General features: G+C 43.4%; 1 protein-coding gene across 2 annotated transcripts; it reads right to left on the bottom strand.

Moving 5' to 3' along the window:
• Positions 1 to 1,909: 1,909 nt before the first annotated feature.
• Positions 1,910 to 5,370, bottom strand: LOC100435638 (thymosin beta-15A). Of its 2 annotated transcripts, XM_009235117.4 has the most exons (4): positions 5,167 to 5,277; positions 3,629 to 3,695; positions 3,299 to 3,415; positions 1,910 to 2,362 (listed from the first exon to the last, which is right to left on the bottom strand). In XM_009235117.4, the coding sequence occupies exons 3-4, from the start codon at positions 3,396 to 3,398 to the stop codon at positions 2,325 to 2,327; spliced, it is 138 nt and encodes a 45-aa protein (XP_009233392.3). In that variant the 5' UTR covers positions 3,399 to 3,415; positions 3,629 to 3,695; positions 5,167 to 5,277; the 3' UTR covers positions 1,910 to 2,324. The 2 variants fall into 2 exon arrangements, with proteins under 2 accessions (XP_009233392.3, XP_002831984.1); XM_002831938.5 differs by lacking the exon at positions 3,629 to 3,695 and having other exon boundaries at positions 5,167 to 5,370.
• Between the last annotated feature and the right edge of the window lie 11,238 nt (positions 5,371 to 16,608).

Raw genomic sequence — 16,608 nt, 5'->3', positions numbered from 1 at the left:
ACGCCTGTAATCCCAGCACTTCGGGAGGCTGAGGAGGGCAGATCGCAAGCTCAGGAGTTCGAGACCAGCCCAGCCAGCATAGTGAAACTCCATCTCTACTAAAAATACAAAAATTAGCCAGGCATGGTGGCACACACCTGTAGTCCCAGCTACTCGGGAGGCTGAGGCAAGAGAATCGCTTGAACCCAGGAAGCAGAGATTGTGGTAAGCCAATATTGCAACACTGCACTCCAGCCTGGGCAACAGAACGAGACTCCATCTCAGGAAAGGAAAAGGAAAAGGAAAAGGAAAAGGAAAAGGAAAAGGAAAGGAAAAGGAAAAGGAAAAGGAAAGGAAAGGAAAGGAAAAGGAAAGGAAAGGAAAGGAAAGGGGAAAGGGGAAAGGGGAAAGGGGAAAGGGGAAAGGGGAAAGGGGAAAGGGGAAAGGGGAAAGGGGAAAGGGGAAAGGAAAAAGAAAAGGAAAAGAAAAGAAAAGAAAGAGAAAGGAGGAGGTAAGATAATACTTGAGGTTAAAAATAGGTATGAATGGTATAATCCGTCTTTGTAAGAAATATGTACATTGATAGATCACAAGTCTGGATGGCTAATACTTCTAATTGGTGGGATTATAGGTTATTTGTTTTTATACACATGATTAAAGTAGGCTGAGCATGGTGGCTCATGCCTGTAATCCCAGCACTTTGGGAGGCTGAGGCAGGCAGATTGCTTGAGCCCAAGAGTTCAAGACCAGCCTGGGCAACATAGCGAGACCTCATCTCTACTAATAATCAAAAACATTAGCTGGCTGTGGTGGCACGTGCCTGTAGTCCCAGGTGCTAGGGAGGCTGAGGTGGGAGGATTGCTTGAGCACAGGAGGTCAAGGCTGCAGTGAGCTATGATTGTACCACTGCACTCCAGCCTGGGCAACAGAGCAAGACCCTGTCTCATAAAAATAGAATAATAATTTTTAAAAAGAGATAAAAGTATTGTTTAAAGGCAGGAATTAAAATGCGTGCAATTATACATATTCCTTACTGTATTAGCCTGGGCTGCTGTAACGAAATACTGTGGACTGAATGACTTAAACAACATAAATTTACTTGCTCACAGTTCTAGATTCAAGAAATCTCAAGTCGACGTCCAGCAGGGTCAGATTCTGGTGAGGGCTCTCTTCCTGGCTTGTAGACAGGCACCTTCTTGCTGTGTCCTCGCATGTTGGAGACTGGTCTCTCTCTCCTTATAAGGCCACAATCCTATTAGATTAGGCCCTGGCTGTTATCACTTCATAACGTAAATTACTTCTGAAACAACCTATCTCCAGACACAATCACGCTAGGGATTAGGGCTTCAACATATTAATCAGGAGGTCACAGGTGACAAAATTCAGTCCATAACATTTATGCTCACCATGAACACCAGAAATGTTTAGTTCATAAAACAGCAAATTCTGTTCAGTAGAAAAACCGTACCAGAAGTTCAGTGCTACAGGTCATTAGAAGATGTGATGTGCTTAATATGGTGTTTGGTAGCAAGTGCCTCCTGCCCCTTTCTCCATCCAACTTCAATCTTGGATGTTAACTCCCATTAAGCGGAAAAAGACTTTCAGAAGGCAAGAGAGCCCAGCTTGAATTCCAACCCTTATTCAAATTGAGCAGATTACTTCAGACCCTGTGTTTTCATTTCCTCATTCTGAGATAAGGAGGTTAGTCCACATGACCTTCTCTCCCAAGGTTCTCTAACTCTGTGATTCCAACTCTAAAGAAAAAGCACCTACCATCCCCAAGTCAGGACCCACTGGACCTGGACAGAATTTAGTATTTCCCCCCAGGACTAATCTGCTAAAAGTTTTCCTTCAACAATTTTGTTTGGGTGAAAAGGTACCTTTGTGTACTTTTCATTCCTTAGAATACCACCAGAATGAACCACAAGAGTCAGACAATAACGATTATATTTATTATTTTATTGCTACATTGGAAGTGAAAATAAACTGTAAGAAGCTGCCAAAGGATGCAACTTCATGAAGATTATGAAACAATTGAGGCACCCATTGTAGAAAGTTAAAATTGGCTTATCCGGTATGAGGTGCAAAGACTATGTACACAAAAGTCATCCATGGCAAGGTTATTGACAGCATCTGCCATTTGGAATTTACATACCAATGGGAACTTTAAAAAGGAACTTAAGGAAACATTCACTACCCCTGACCTCTTAACCAGGGAATATAGGTGAGAAGAAATCAGAAGATGTCTGAAATCTCTACAAACACAGAGGTTTACAAAAAAAACAAGCCTAAAACCAAGACTGTCAGGCAATGCTGAAATCTGCTCTTTGGAGGAGATCCCCATTTTATGATGTTTGAACACACTCTTTCTCCTGCTGGATAGCTGGGGGAAAAGAAACAAAAAATTACAAAAGTATTTTCCTAAGACTAAGTTCAGCTTCTTCCAAAAGAGCTCTTTGTAAGTCATTGAAGGCTGCCATACATGCTTTAAATTTAGAATGCCATACATGCTTTAAATTTAGAATGCCAAGGCATTAAACCCAAAACTCAGAGTGAGGTGTGTGCGTGCATGTGTGCACACATTAAGTACCTGAACTACCAATTAGAAACTACATCAACTGTAGGGTTTGTTTTTCCAAATGCTGTTGTCATTTTTTCAGATTATTCAAGACTGAGGAGTAAGTGAAGTACTTTCTTCAGATTTATCTGTCACTATACAGTTAGAAAATTATACACTTTCAGATAATTTTAACTAATATTGCAACTCTCAAATAAAACTGACATAACAAAAGGTGCCCCTTGGCTTTTGTGAATATGCTTAGAGTTTCTCCAGCAGGCTATAACTCCAGAGGGCAGAACCAATCCCTTGAATCTGAGAGCTTTAAGCATACTAAGATCTAAATTTGTTCTCACTTTATCTTGTCATCAGATATAGAAGGCCAAAACTGCAGAATCTACAGGGTTCATTAGGGATAATATTATGGACTCAAATTTTTAAATGTAGAAAAATGCCAAATACCCAAAAGTAGACAAAAACTAAGTGTTTTTTAGTGCTACATCCAATATTCCGAGATTGGTTTTAATGTGGTTTTTAATAATTTTCCAACAAGAAACTAGTTTTTTATTCCCCCATCACTACTGGGCCCATCATGTGAGAACCTGAAGAAAACTATTTGATAGTTTTAACTGTTGCATTCAATACCATGGTACTCTAATTATTGCTTACTTTGTGTAAAAAATTTACTAGAAGATAGGTTTATTTAGTGAACCTATTAACTTTCTCTATTGTTTGTTTCCAATAGAACCCCACATGACTTACTTTCCTTTGAGGGAAGAGTATTTTTTTCTTCAGTATTAGTTTTCTTCAGTTTTGACCTGTCAAACTTCTCCACTTCCGACAAGTCTGGTTTATCACTCATCTTGACTAGAAGAAAGCCTGAAAAGAAAAAACTTTTTTTTTTTTTTTTGAGACAGCGTCTTGCTCTGTCGCCCAGGCTGGAGTGCAGTGGCGCGATCCCGGCTCACTGCAACCTCCGCCTCCCGGGTTCAAACAATTCCTCTGCCTCAGCATCTCGAGAAGCTGAGATTACAGGCACACGCCACTATGCCCGGCTAATTTTTGTATTTTCAGTAGAGACGGGGGTCTTACCGTGTTGGCCAGGCTGGTCTGGAACTCCTGGCCTCAAGTGATCTGCCCGCCTCGGCCTCCCAAAGTGCTGGGATTACAGGCGTGAGCCACCGCGCCAGGACAGAAAAAAACATTTTTAAGAAAACTTACCTGGCAGAACTATCTTCGGACTAAGGGGTCACAAGCAAAAATTTTCACATTTCCTATCAATGTATATTCTACCTGCTCATTTTCAACAGAAAAACAGCAACAGATATTAGAAAAGTTATATTTTTGTTAGAATAATTTCAACTCCACATCATTTGCCGTTTCTGATAGGCAGTAAATGCCATTGGATCATAACGCACCAGAAACCAAGATGCTCTAGAAACACAGAGCTGACTCTTAAAATCACAGCAAGGATAAAATGGAGGTGATAGAAGCACAAGACCAGACAGGGATAGAAGAAAAAATAAAGACTGGCTTTAACCAGGTAATTGTTTTGTAACAGAACATAGCACCATTTGAGCATCTTCACTTTCTATTTACTTTTGGTTTTGCCATTTTTCTTGGGAGATGGGGAGCAGCACACAAAAAAAGAGTGAGATAAGTTGGACTAATTTCTATTTTAAATCTCCAAAGACGACAGTACATTAAGGCACTACAATACACGCCTCGTAATAGCTCCCTGTGGCACTGGTTTGTAAACGTTGTAAGAAGGGACAGCTAACTAGGATCAGACCCAGGACTTCGGCAGAACGGAATAAACCAAATAGAAGTGGGTCTTCTTTCACATGTTTTCTCTGCAGAGAGGGAGGAGATGAGGCTCAGAGGTGCGTAGCTGTGGACCTGACGAAATGCCTGGTGCCCTGTGAAAGTCCCGAGTTTGTTCAGAAGAGACAATAGGATATCCCAGGTGGAGCTTTCATGAGCAAGCCCGGCCCCACCCTGGGCTTCGTCTAGTCCCTGGCGTAGAATGGAGAGGCCCCCAAGCAGTCAGAAGTGTCGAACATGCCTCCATTCCGTCGAGGTTACCCTAAGACCCTCCTCTGCCAAGCGATCCGACGCCAAGCTCGGAGCTGGGAAATTGGAACTAACAAATAAATAATAGCAGGGCCGGGCGCATAGGCCAGTCTGTTAGGAGCAGTTTGCATACTTTTTCAAATAACTATTAGCGTTGTTGGACGCCCAGTCTAACGGCCACGGGAGGGAAAGGAACCAGGGCCCAGACCCACAAGGCCCATTCCTGGCGGCCCCCAAACTCTTCATCCTCGAAGCCGCCGACCTGCAGCTACCGCGGACTGGCCGCTTTAAGGGTCCCCTACCCCTCCAACCACCGACTCCCCGGGGCCTTCTTTCCAGGGACCGGCCCCCGGGAGGGCTTGGCATCGCGCGCAGAAGGCGGCGCCCCAGAAAGACAAAGGCTCTGACTCGCCGGGCCTGGCGGCGGCGCAGACACCAAGCGCCAGCCCCAACCCCGGCCCCTCTGGCTCCCGAAGGCGCGGCATCCCCCGCCTCGCGACCCCCAAGCCTTCCCGTCCCCATGGTCCTCTGGCTCCTGCGAGGCCGCAGGTCCTCACCTGAAGGCTTGAAGACTCGTGAAAGGCAGTACGCGGGGCTGAGACCCAGGCACGCTCCGCACCAGGTTAGCGTTCCCGCCCAGAGCCCTGCAGTGCTAAGCCTTCTAGCAGGCGCCGCCCTAGCCCTCTCTGATTGGCCGAGGGTTTCCGGACTCTCCTCCTTCCCCTCCTCCGCTTGAGCCTCCAGAGCCTGCGCCCACCATCTCTTCTAAGATCAGGGGCTTGGTGACTTCAGAGCAGACCTCGCCTCCCCAGGCCCCACCTCCCAGGCCTCTCCCACTGCTTTAGTCCTGAGGGTCCACATTCCCTTCATCCAAAGTACACTCACTCTTTCACAATAACAGAAGCCTCTGCAATAAGCAGACACATTTTGCCCAGTGAGCTTAGAACATCTGGAACACAGAGGTCCAAGCTGAATGACCGGTATATAGGCTCTCTAGGCTTTTTATAGCCATTGGGGCCTAAGGACGCTATGACAACCTAACAGTAGGTTGGAAGTGGGGCTCGGTGTTGTCTGCTGTAATCCTTGGCCACGTCGTGGAGTAGGGGTGCTCATGGTGAGGGTGGGTAGTTCAGGGCCATTCACCCCTACAACTGGACATTTCTGTGACAGTAGTGCTCTTCTATGAAATGTAAAAGTCACATTTGCAGCTTTCTCGGCCACGGAACACGATAGCAGTCAGTTTATAATCACAGAACAACTGAGGCTATTGCTATTCACCTTTATATCCCCAATCCCTAGTACTCTGGCCCACAAGACACATTGGTTGTGGAGATGTATGTGGATTGAAGCAATAAATCCGTGATAGGGAGGAATTTTTGGACACTAGCACCACCCAGTGTCTGTTGGAAGAGAAAATTGAGGATCCGGTAGTTACTTAAAAGGACTAAACGTTCAAGATCATGTTCTGGATACTCACCCACAACCTTAGCGCTTTAAGGTAAGATGGAGGTAGAACTATGTCTTTTACTTGCACCCCATGTATGGTGGCATAGATCTATATAGATCAGAAATCATTCTTTCCACAGGGATTTCTCAAGCCTTCCCCACCTCACTTCATTCCCTTTTCTTTGCTCTTGTAGCACTTTCTGTTAATTTGAGAATTGTGTATGTTTGTTGGAGAAACTTTTAAAGCAGAAAAGCGTACTCATTCAACAAATAATATTAATTGAGTACCTACAATGTCCCTGGCATTAAATATAATAAACACCAGTGTTTCCACTACTCAGATTTCAATGTTGTTAACATTAGGTATATTTACTTTTTCTTTTAAGGAATGAAAACTTTACAGAAAAAAAAAAATTGAGGTTTCCTTGACCTTCCCTCCATTTCCATTCACCTTCCCACTTCCCTAGGGATAGTCCTATCCTGAATGTGATGTGTAGCTTCCAGCGTATTTTTTTTAACTTTTAAGTTCAGGGGTACATGTGCAGGTTTGTTACATAGGTAAACTGTGTCATGGGTATTTTCTACGGATTATTTCATCACCCAGATATTGAGCCTAACACCCATTAGATATTTTTCCTGATCCTCTCCATCCTCCCACCCTCCACCCCCTGAGAGGTCCCAATGTGTGTTGTTCCTCTCTGTATCCATGTGTTCTCATCATTTAGCCCCCACTTACAAGTGAGAACATGCAGTATTTGGTTTTCTGTCCCTGCATTAGTTTGCTAAGGATAATGGCCTCCAGCTCCACCCATGTCCCTGCAAAGGACATGACCTTTTTGTTTTTTATGGCTGCGTATTATTCCATACTGTATATATATACCATATTTTCTTTTATCCAGTCTATCATTGATGAGCATTTAGGTTGATTCCTTGTCTTTACTATTGTGAATAGTGTTGCAATGAACATACCTGTGCATGTGTCTTTATAATTGAACAATTTCTATTCCTTTGGGTATATACCCAGTAATGGGATTGCCGAGTCAAATGGTATTTCTGTCTTTAGGGCTTTGAGGAATCGCCACACTGTCTTCCACAATGGCTGAACTAATTTATACTCCCACCAACAGTGTACAAGCATACCTTTTTCTCCACACCCTTGACAGAATCTGTTATTTTTTGACATTTTAATAATAGCCATTCTGTCTGATGTGAGATGGTATCTCCTTGTGATTTTCATTTGCATTTCTCTAATGATCAGTGATGTTGAGCTTTTTTTATATGATTGTTGGCTACATGTATGTCTTCTATTGAAAAGTGTCTGTTAACATCCTTTGTCCACTTTTTAATGGGGTTTGTTTTTCTTTTACACATTTATTTAAGTTCCTTATAGATGCTGGATACTAGACTTTTCTCAGATGCATGGTTTGCAAAACTTTTCTCCTATTCTGTATGTTGTCTGTCTACTCTACCAATAGTTTCTTTTGTTGTGCAGAAGCTTTTGTTGCAATTGCTTTTGGCATCTTTGTCATGAAATATTTGCTCATACCTGAATGGTATTGCCTAGGTTGTCTTCCAAGGTTTTATAGTTTTGAGTTTTACATCTAAGTCTTCAATCTATCTTGAGTTAATTTTTCTATATGATGTAAGGAAAGAGTCAAGATTTAATCTTCTGCATATGGCTAGCCAGTTATGCCAGCATAATTTGTTGAACAGGGAACCTTTCCTCCATTGCTTATTTTTGTCACGTTTGTCAAAGATATATTGTAGATATATGTTCTTATTTCTGGCTTCTCTAGTCTGCTCTATTGGTCTATGTGCCTGTTTTTGTACCAGTACCATGAGGTTTTGGTTACTGTAGCCCTGTAGCATGGTTTGCCTCCAACTTTGTTCATTCTGCTTAGGATTGCCTTGGCTATTTTTTGGTTCCATGTGAATTCTAAAATATTTTTTCTAGTTCTGTGAGGAATGTCAATGTTAGTTTAATAGGCATAGCATTGAATCTATTAATATAATTTTCTTTGGGCAGTATGACCATTTTAATGATATTGATGCTTCCTAGCCGTGAGCGTGGAACGGTTGTGTTATCTCTGATTTATTTGAACAGTTCTCCTTTTTTATTTGTAGCTCTTTTTTTTTTCTTTCACTTCTCTAGTTAGCTGTATTCCTAGACATTTTATTCTTTGTGTGCAGTTGTGAATGGGAGTTCATTCCTGATTTGGCTCTTGGCTTGACTGTTGTTGGTGTATAGGAATGCTAGTGATTTTTGCACATTGATTTTGTATCCCGAGAGTTTGCAAAAGTTGCTTATCAGCTTAAGAAGCTTTTGGGCTGAGACGATGGCCGTTTCTAGATATGGGAGCATGTCATCTGCAAATAGGAATAGGTTGACTTCCTCTCTTCCTATTTGGATGCCCTTTATTTCTTTCTCTTGCCTGATTGCCCTGGCTAGAACTTACAATATTATACTGAATAGGAGTAGTGAGAGAGGTCATCCTTGTCTTGTTGCCTGTTTTCAAGGGGAGTGCTTCTGGCTTTTGCCCATTCAGTATGATGCTGGCTGTGGGTTTGTCATATATGGGTCTTATTATTTTGAGGTATGTTCCTTCAACACCTAGTTTATATAGAATTTTTAACATGAATGGATGTCGAATTTTACTGAAAGCCTTTTCTGCATCTATTGAGATAATGATGTGGTTTTGTCTTGAGTTCTGTTTATGTGATTAATCACATTTATTGATCTGCATATGTTGAACCTTGCATCCCAGGGGTAAAGCCTACTTTATTGTCTTGCATAAGCCTTTTGATGTGCTGTTGGACTCAGTTTGCCAGTATTTTGTAGAGGATTTTTGCATCGATGTTCCTCAAGGATATTGGCCTGAAGTTTTTGTTGTTGTTGTTGTTGTATCTCTGCCAGATTTTGGTGTCAGGATGATGCTGGCCTCATAGAATGAATTAGGGCAGAGTACCTCCTCCTCAATTTTTGGAACAGTTTCAGTAAGAATGGTACCAACTCTTCTTTGTGCATCTGATAGAATTCAGCTGTGAATCCCCTGGTCCTGGGCTTTTTTCGGTTGCTAGGCTATTACTGCCTGCATTTCAGAGCTCACTATTGGTCTGTTCAGGAATTCGATTTCTTCCTGGTTCAGTCCTGGGAGTGTGTATGTGTCAGGAGTGTGTCCATTTCTTCTAGAGTTTCTAGTTTGTGTGCATACAGTTGTTCATAATATTCTCTGATAGTTGTTTGTATTTCTGTGGGGGGTCAGTGGTAATATCCCCTTTGCCATTTCTGGTTGTATATATTTGAATCTTCTCTCTTGTCTTCTTCATTAGTCTGGCTGGTGGTCTATTGATTTTATTAATTTTTTTCAAAAAATCAGCTCCTGGATTCACTGATCTTTTGAACGGCTTTTCGTGTCTCTATCTCCTTCAGTTCAGCTCTGATTTTGGTTATTTCTTGTCTTCTTCTAGCTTTGGGATTTGTTTGCTCTTGATTTTCTAGTTCTTTTGGTTGTGATGTTAGGTTGTTAACTCAAGATCTTTCTAATTTTTTGATGTGGGCATTTAGTGCTATAAATTTCTCCCTTAACGCTGCCTTAGCTGTGTCTCAGAAATTCTGGTATGTTATATCTTTGTTTTAATTAGTTTCAAAGAACTTCTTGATTTCTGCCTTAATTTCATTATTTAACCTAAAATCTTTCAGGAGAGTCTTTCATGGAACTGTAATACAATTACCATTTCCATGTAATTGTATCGTTTTGAGTGAATTTCTTAGTCTTGATTTCTAAGTTGATTGCACTGTGGTCCAAGAGATTGTTTATTATTTCAGTTGTTCTGCATTTGCTGAGGAGTGTTTTACTTCCAATTGTGTGATCAATTTTAGAGTATGTGCCATGTGACGATGAGAAGAATGTATATTCTTTTGTTTTGCAGTAGAGAGTTCTGTAGATGTCTATCAGGTCCATTTGATCCAATGCAGAGTTCAGGTCCTAAATATCTTTGTTAATTTTCTGCTTCGATGATCTGTCTAATATTGTCAGTGAGTCTCCTACTATTATTGTGTGGAAGTCTACATATCTTTGAAGGCCTCTAAGAGCTTGCTTTGTGAATCTGGGTGCTCCTGTGTTGGGTGCATATATGTTTAGGATAGTTAGATCTTCTTGTTGAATTGAACCCTTTACCATTAAGTAATGCCCTTCTTTGTCTTTTATTATCTTTGTTGGTTTAAAGTCTGTTTTGTCAGAAACTAGGATTGCAACACCTGCTTTTTTCTGTTTTCCATTTGCTTGGTAGATTTTTCTCCATCCCCTTATGTTGAGTCTATGTCTGTCATTGCATGTGTGATGGGTGTCTTGAAGATAGCATACCAATGGGTCTTGGTTCTTTATCTGGCTTGCCACTCTGTGTCTTTTAATTGGGGCACTTAGCCGATTTACATTTAAAGTTAGTATTGATTTGTGTGGATTTGATCCTGTCATCATGATGTTAGCTGGTTATTTTGCAGGCTTGGTTATGTGATTGCTTTATAGTGTCACTGGTCTGTGTACTTCAATGTGCTGTTGTAGTGGCTAGTAACAGTCTTTCATTTCCATATTTAGGGCTTCCTTCAGGAGCTCTTGTAAGGCAGGTCTGGTGGTAACAAATTCCCTCAGCATTTGCTTGTCTGAAAGGGATCTTATTTCTCCTTTGCTTATGAAGCTTAGTTTGGCTGGATGTGAAATTCTGTGTTGGAATTTCTTTTCTTTAAGAATGTTGAATATTGGCCCCTAATCTCTTCTGGCTTATAGAGTTTCTGCTGAGACCTTTGCTGTTAGTCTGATGGGCTTCACTTTGCAGGTGACCTGGCCTTTCTCTCTAGCTGCCTTTAACATTTTTTCTTTCATTTCGACTATAGAGAAGCTGAAGATTATGTGTGTTAGGGATGAACTTCTCATGGAGTATCTTACTGGGGTTGTCTGTGTTTCCTGAATTTGAATGTTGGCCTCTGTAGTTAGGTTGGGGAATTTCTCATGGAGTACATCCTGAAATATGTTTTCCAATTTGATTCCATTCTTCCCATCTCTTTCAGGTACACCAAGCAGTCGTAGATTCAGTCTCTTTACATAATCCCATATTTCTTGGAGGTTTTGTTCATTCCTTTTCATTCTTTTTTCTATGTTCTTATCTGCTTGTCTTACTTCAGAAAGGCAGGCCTCAAGCTCTGAGATTCTTTCCTCTGCTTGGTCTATTCTGCAATTAATACTTGTGATTGCATTATGAAATTCTTGTAGTGTGTTTTGCAGTTCTATCAGGTCAGTTACATTCTTCTCTATACTGGCTATTTTGTCTGTCAGCTCCTATGATGTTTTATCATGATTTCTAACTTCCTTGCGTTGGGTTACAATGTACTCCTGTAGCTCAGTGAACTTCTTTCCTACACATCTGTCATTTCAGCCATCTTAGCCTCAGCCTGGTTCCAAACCCTTGCTGGAGAGGTGATGCAGTCCTTTGGAGGAAAGAAGGTACTCTGGTTTTTTGAGTTTTCAGCATTCTTGCACTGATTCTTTCTCATCTTTGTGGGCTTACCTACCTTCAACCTTTGAGGTTGCTGACCTTTGGAGGTTTTTTTTTTCTTTTATCCTACTTGATGACCTTGGGGGTTTGATTGTGGTATAAGGTGGATTCATCTATCTGGCTTCGTTTCTGGAAGATATTAGGGGGCCAATGTTCAGCTCCCAACCCCTGGACTGCATGCTGTATCTCTGGGGGACTTGTATTGGGCCCCAACTTTGTTCTCTGGCTCCTTGACGTTTGGAGTCTACTGTACTGGGGGGATCAAGGTGCAGCAGCTACAGACAAGTGCTAGTGTATGCACAGGTGCCTGCCTCCCTGTGGGCATTCACCACAGCAGAAGAGGCAAAGAAGCTGTGGGGAGCAGGGAGCAGGGGGCCACTGCTGGAGACTGTGTAGGCTGTTACAACGGAGGTAATGTTGGCTTAGGGCAGAGTGCTGGCTGGCTCAGATCTGGGTGCCTTCTCTGTGCCCCACAAGCAGGAGTGATCACTCACGGTATGGGCAGATCCCCTGTTCACTGTTTGCTGGTGAGGCAAGACTTGCTGGCTCTGTGCCCACCAAGGCTCCATCTCCAACAGTAATCGGCAGGGGTTGGGGGCCTATTGCACTCTCACATGCTGGCAGGGCAAGTAAAGCAAAACCCACCCGTGCAGACAGGTGCCCGCAGAGTGATGTGGGGAGTGGCTGTGGGCTTGGGGGAAGCTATATTATGGGGAGTTAACATGCAGGCTGGTGCACGGCCATAGGATCCGCCTCACTGGAGCTCTCCACGAGTCAGGCATGATCCACCAGCACAGAAGCTATGGTGTGGGCCCCCAGAGCACGCAAGACTGCCCTGTAAGCAGGTGTGGCCAGGCTGGGGCCCCGGGAGAGGACAGCAGACCAAGGAGTGCTCAGGTCTGACCAGCCCCGTCGGATGTACAAGACTGCCCTGCAGTGATCAGGTCTGACAGTTCCCATAGTGCTGAAGTCTCTTATGGGAGCATGTTGAGCTTAAAGGGGTGGCCATGCCTGGCCATGCTCTGCTACAGATACTCCTGCAACAAAACCTCTAGGCTCCACATCAGCTGTCTTGCCGCTTCACCACTTGGCTTGTCTCCTGGGGGCTCCACACCAGAGAAATGTGAGTCAGCAATAGCTCAGTACAGTTAGCCCAGGATAGAGTTTCTGTGCTGTAAGCCCAATCCAGGGGTTTCCTGTGTGGGACAAGCAACGGAGGGCGTGTCAGACCCGTCAGAGACAAACTGGCGTCCTCTCCTTAGGTTGACTGTAGCTTGTTGGAGGTGTGGAGAAGGCACTTAGGGTCTCTGCTTCTTTGTTAGCCCGAAGTTAGCAAGGACGGCTCCACTGCAGAAGCAAAGATGGTGGCCTGCCCTTTCTCCGGGACATCTCTCCCAGGGAATTTTCAAATCTCTGTCAGCCAGAGATCACCAACAGGGGTGGCTGGAGGCCCCGGTTGGGAGGTCCCTCCCAGTAAGGAAGAATAGGATCAGGACCCACTTAGAGAAGCAGTCTGGCCGTGTTTTTTGGTAGAGCAGCTGTGCTGTGCTGGGGGATCCCTTCTGCCCCGAGTTGGTTTGGACTTTCCAAATCCCGAAGGCTGAAAGGGCTAAGTCACCCAAACAGTAAACATGGCGGCCCGCCCCCTCCCCCTTGGAGCTCTGTCCCAAGTAGGTACAGCACTGCTACTGGTGGCTAGCTGTAATTCCAGGCCAGTAGGTCTTATCCTGTGAGGTGTTGTGGAAGTGGGGCCCACAGACCATGGCTGCTTGGCCCGCTGGATTCAGTCTCTTTCCTAGGGGTAGGTACAGGGGTCTAACATCCTGCTTTGCTGGAGTTGCAGCTACTTTTGCCGGGATGCCCAGATAGCCAGAGTATCTAAAGTTCCTGGTTCTCCATGCATGTCCGCTCTCCTGCCGGCACTCCACATAGCTCTGTGTGTGAGACTGAAGGCCCTGATGGAGTGGGCTTAGGAGGGGATCTCCTGACCTGTGGGTTGCAAAAATCCATGGGAGAAGCATAGGTTCCCAGGACCACACATTCACTCACCACTTCTTTCAGTGGGGAGCTCCCGTTGGCTTTGTGTTGCACCTGGGTGTGCCGTCGTCCTGCCTTGCTTTTCTCCATTCTCCATGGGTCAAGTTATTTCCTTGATTAATCTCAGTGCGAGAACCTGGATGCTTCCACTGAAAGTGCTATATTTACTCTCCCCTTCCATTCCACTCCATGACAGCCGTGCACACTAGCTGCTTCCAGTTGGCTATCTTGGCCCTCTGGCCTGTTTTTCTGTCATTACAGATTAATGTGACTTCTGAGCACAGTGAAGGAGCAAAATGAAGCCTTGTTTGAACCAGTGATCCAAGTCTAAGACCACACCCCCCACATCCCTTGGGGTTGACAGGAAGCTCCAGATACCCACCTCTCCATAGCCCAAACCTCAAAATCTTCCCACCCTGATCTCCTTTGAATCTATTAGAACTCAACTAATGATAACATTTATCCCCATTTGTGCCAGTCACCAAAAGTATCCCAAGACACCTCTCAACTGCTACATTCTAAACTCCATAAAGTTGTGTCCACATCCCCTCTTTAGGTCAGTCTCTCACCCCTCCGCTACTAATAAAACACAATGCACCCTTGCTAATCCTCCATAGTCTAAGCTTCTTCTCTGAATGCCCCCTTCCCTTAGGACTCTAGATCCCCTGAAGCCCATTCACAAGGAGCAGATGATTTTTCTCTCCTACCACCACTGTACACAGATCCTAAAAGTTGTGTAAGTGACTTTACTGCTTCTCATTGCTGCCTTTAGATAGCAATCCCTCTCCCACCTCCCTAAAAAATTCCAGCTTTTGACAGCTAGTGTCACCAACCAGCTCTTATTGCTCTTGTCAGAAATATTCCCCCCTCATTTCTCAGACATTTTGTCTCTGAGAACATGGTCATTCTCAATGGTAGTTGTCCTGTCTTAATTGTTAGTGAGTTCAATATCGATCATTCTAAAGCTAGACATGGTGGCACTCACCGTAGTCCTACCTACTCAGAAGACTAAGTTGGGAAGGTTACCCAGGAGTTTGAGCCAGCCTGAGCAACCTAGCAAAACCCCCATCTCAAAACAAAATCATTCTGATAATCTGACAAACTAGCCCCTTCTGCTCCTTGAACATTTCTCCTCCATGACATTGTCCTCAACTCCACCTCAGTTACTCACTCATGTACTCACTCATGTAGCCATACCCTAGCTCTTGTCACTATAATTTTGGGGACCCCTCTGTAGTTTCAATTTCAAACATCCCTCTTTCTGACCATACACTCCTCTCTTTTCAGCCCACTCACTTTGGACCCTACTTTCTTTCAACCTCACCAGAATCTCCAATCCATTGATCTTACCAGATTTTTGCTATCTCTTCTTCCCTTTATTGTCTTCTCTCTTCTCCTTTCTTAGCTCAGATGTCATGCCCAGTCTTTACAACCACTCCTCTACATATACCCTCCACTATCCTGCCCCTCTCGCACTTTGTGTTGCTTGGCGAAATCACAACCCCTGGCTAAATCCAGCTACATCCCCATGAGCCTGCACCCATACAGCTAAAGCTGGCTAGGGGAAAATTCACAACCACGTGACAACTGTCAGTTTAACTTCATGACCATGAACTCCAACCAGACTTTAATGCTGCTAGGCAATCATGCTACAGGTCTCCTGTCCCTTAACTTTCTGACTTTTCCAAGTTATTATTTTGCAACTTCTTTCTCCTCAAACTCCTAACACTGCCTCCATATCCTAACTAACTCTTCCACTGCTTCCTGTTTCACTAGAAAATTGAAGCCATCAGAAGAGAACTTCTAGAGACTCCTACCACCACATCACTTCACCTATCTGCACCCACATCCATACACATGGTCTTCCTGTTGATATCATATATGATTATTATGGGCGGAATTGTATCCCTCCAAAATTCATATGTTGGAGTCCTAACCCCCGGTACCTCATAATGTGACATAATTACCTCTAAAGTCAAAGCGAGGTCATTAAGATGGGTCCTAACCCAATACTACTCGTGCCTTTATAAGAAGAGATAAGGACACAGATAACACAGACTGAGGGCTGACCATGTGAAGACACAGGGAGAAGATGGCCATCTACAAGTAAAGGAAAGAAGCCTCAGAAGAAACCAACCCTGTGAGACAATAAATGCCTGTTGTTTAAGCCACTCAGTGTGTGGTATTTTGTTATAGCAATCTTAGCAAATTAATATAATGATATTTCCAGACTGCACTGTAAAGCCAGCCACTCTCCTTTCCCACTAGATATCTTCTTCTCCCATCAACTGAATGATATCACTACCTTCTTTCTCTCCCCTAACTCCAGCATTATCAATGTTGTGCTCTCTACTGGGTCATTTCAATCAAGATTCAATTATACTGTTATTTCTCATCTTTACTATATAACACACACAAATACTCATCATGTGTACACTGTATACGTATATATATATAAACAGGTCAATTTTTTGTGGAATTTGAAGTATTGATTACAAAATTGGAAAAAGCATATATAGTAAATTGTTTTATATATACATATATATATTTTTTTTTCTCTTGGCTCCACTTTCCCACCTACCATGACCCAATTTCTTTGCTCCCCTTTGATGCAAATCTCTTTTACAGATACATATGAAATATGTTTCTATACACAATATAAGGCTTTGTTGGAACCAGTGTTCCTGTCTAAGACTACATTCCCTTAGGCCTTCTACCTACATTAGTTTGGGGCCAAGAGGGAGCCCCAGATGACCATCGTTTCCTATCTCCCACTCTCTCTGCATGTTCTGTTCCTCACTCACTCTGCCCCAGCTGTAGCCTCCCTGCTGTTCCTCAAACAAGCCATACTCACTATTGTCTTAGAGCCTTTGCAATGTCTGTTTCATCTATCAGGAAAGTTCTTCCTCCAGATACCTAGTTTGACTACTCTCTCATCCCTTTGTAATAGTGTTCTCTATTCAATG

This window comes from Pongo abelii, chromosome X, assembly GCF_028885655.2.
Source record: "Pongo abelii isolate AG06213 chromosome X, NHGRI_mPonAbe1-v2.0_pri, whole genome shotgun sequence".
NCBI lineage: Eukaryota > Metazoa > Chordata > Mammalia > Primates > Hominidae > Pongo > Pongo abelii.
The sequence above is the reverse complement of the archived record's forward strand: the minus strand, read 5'-3'. Positions and strand labels throughout refer to the sequence as shown.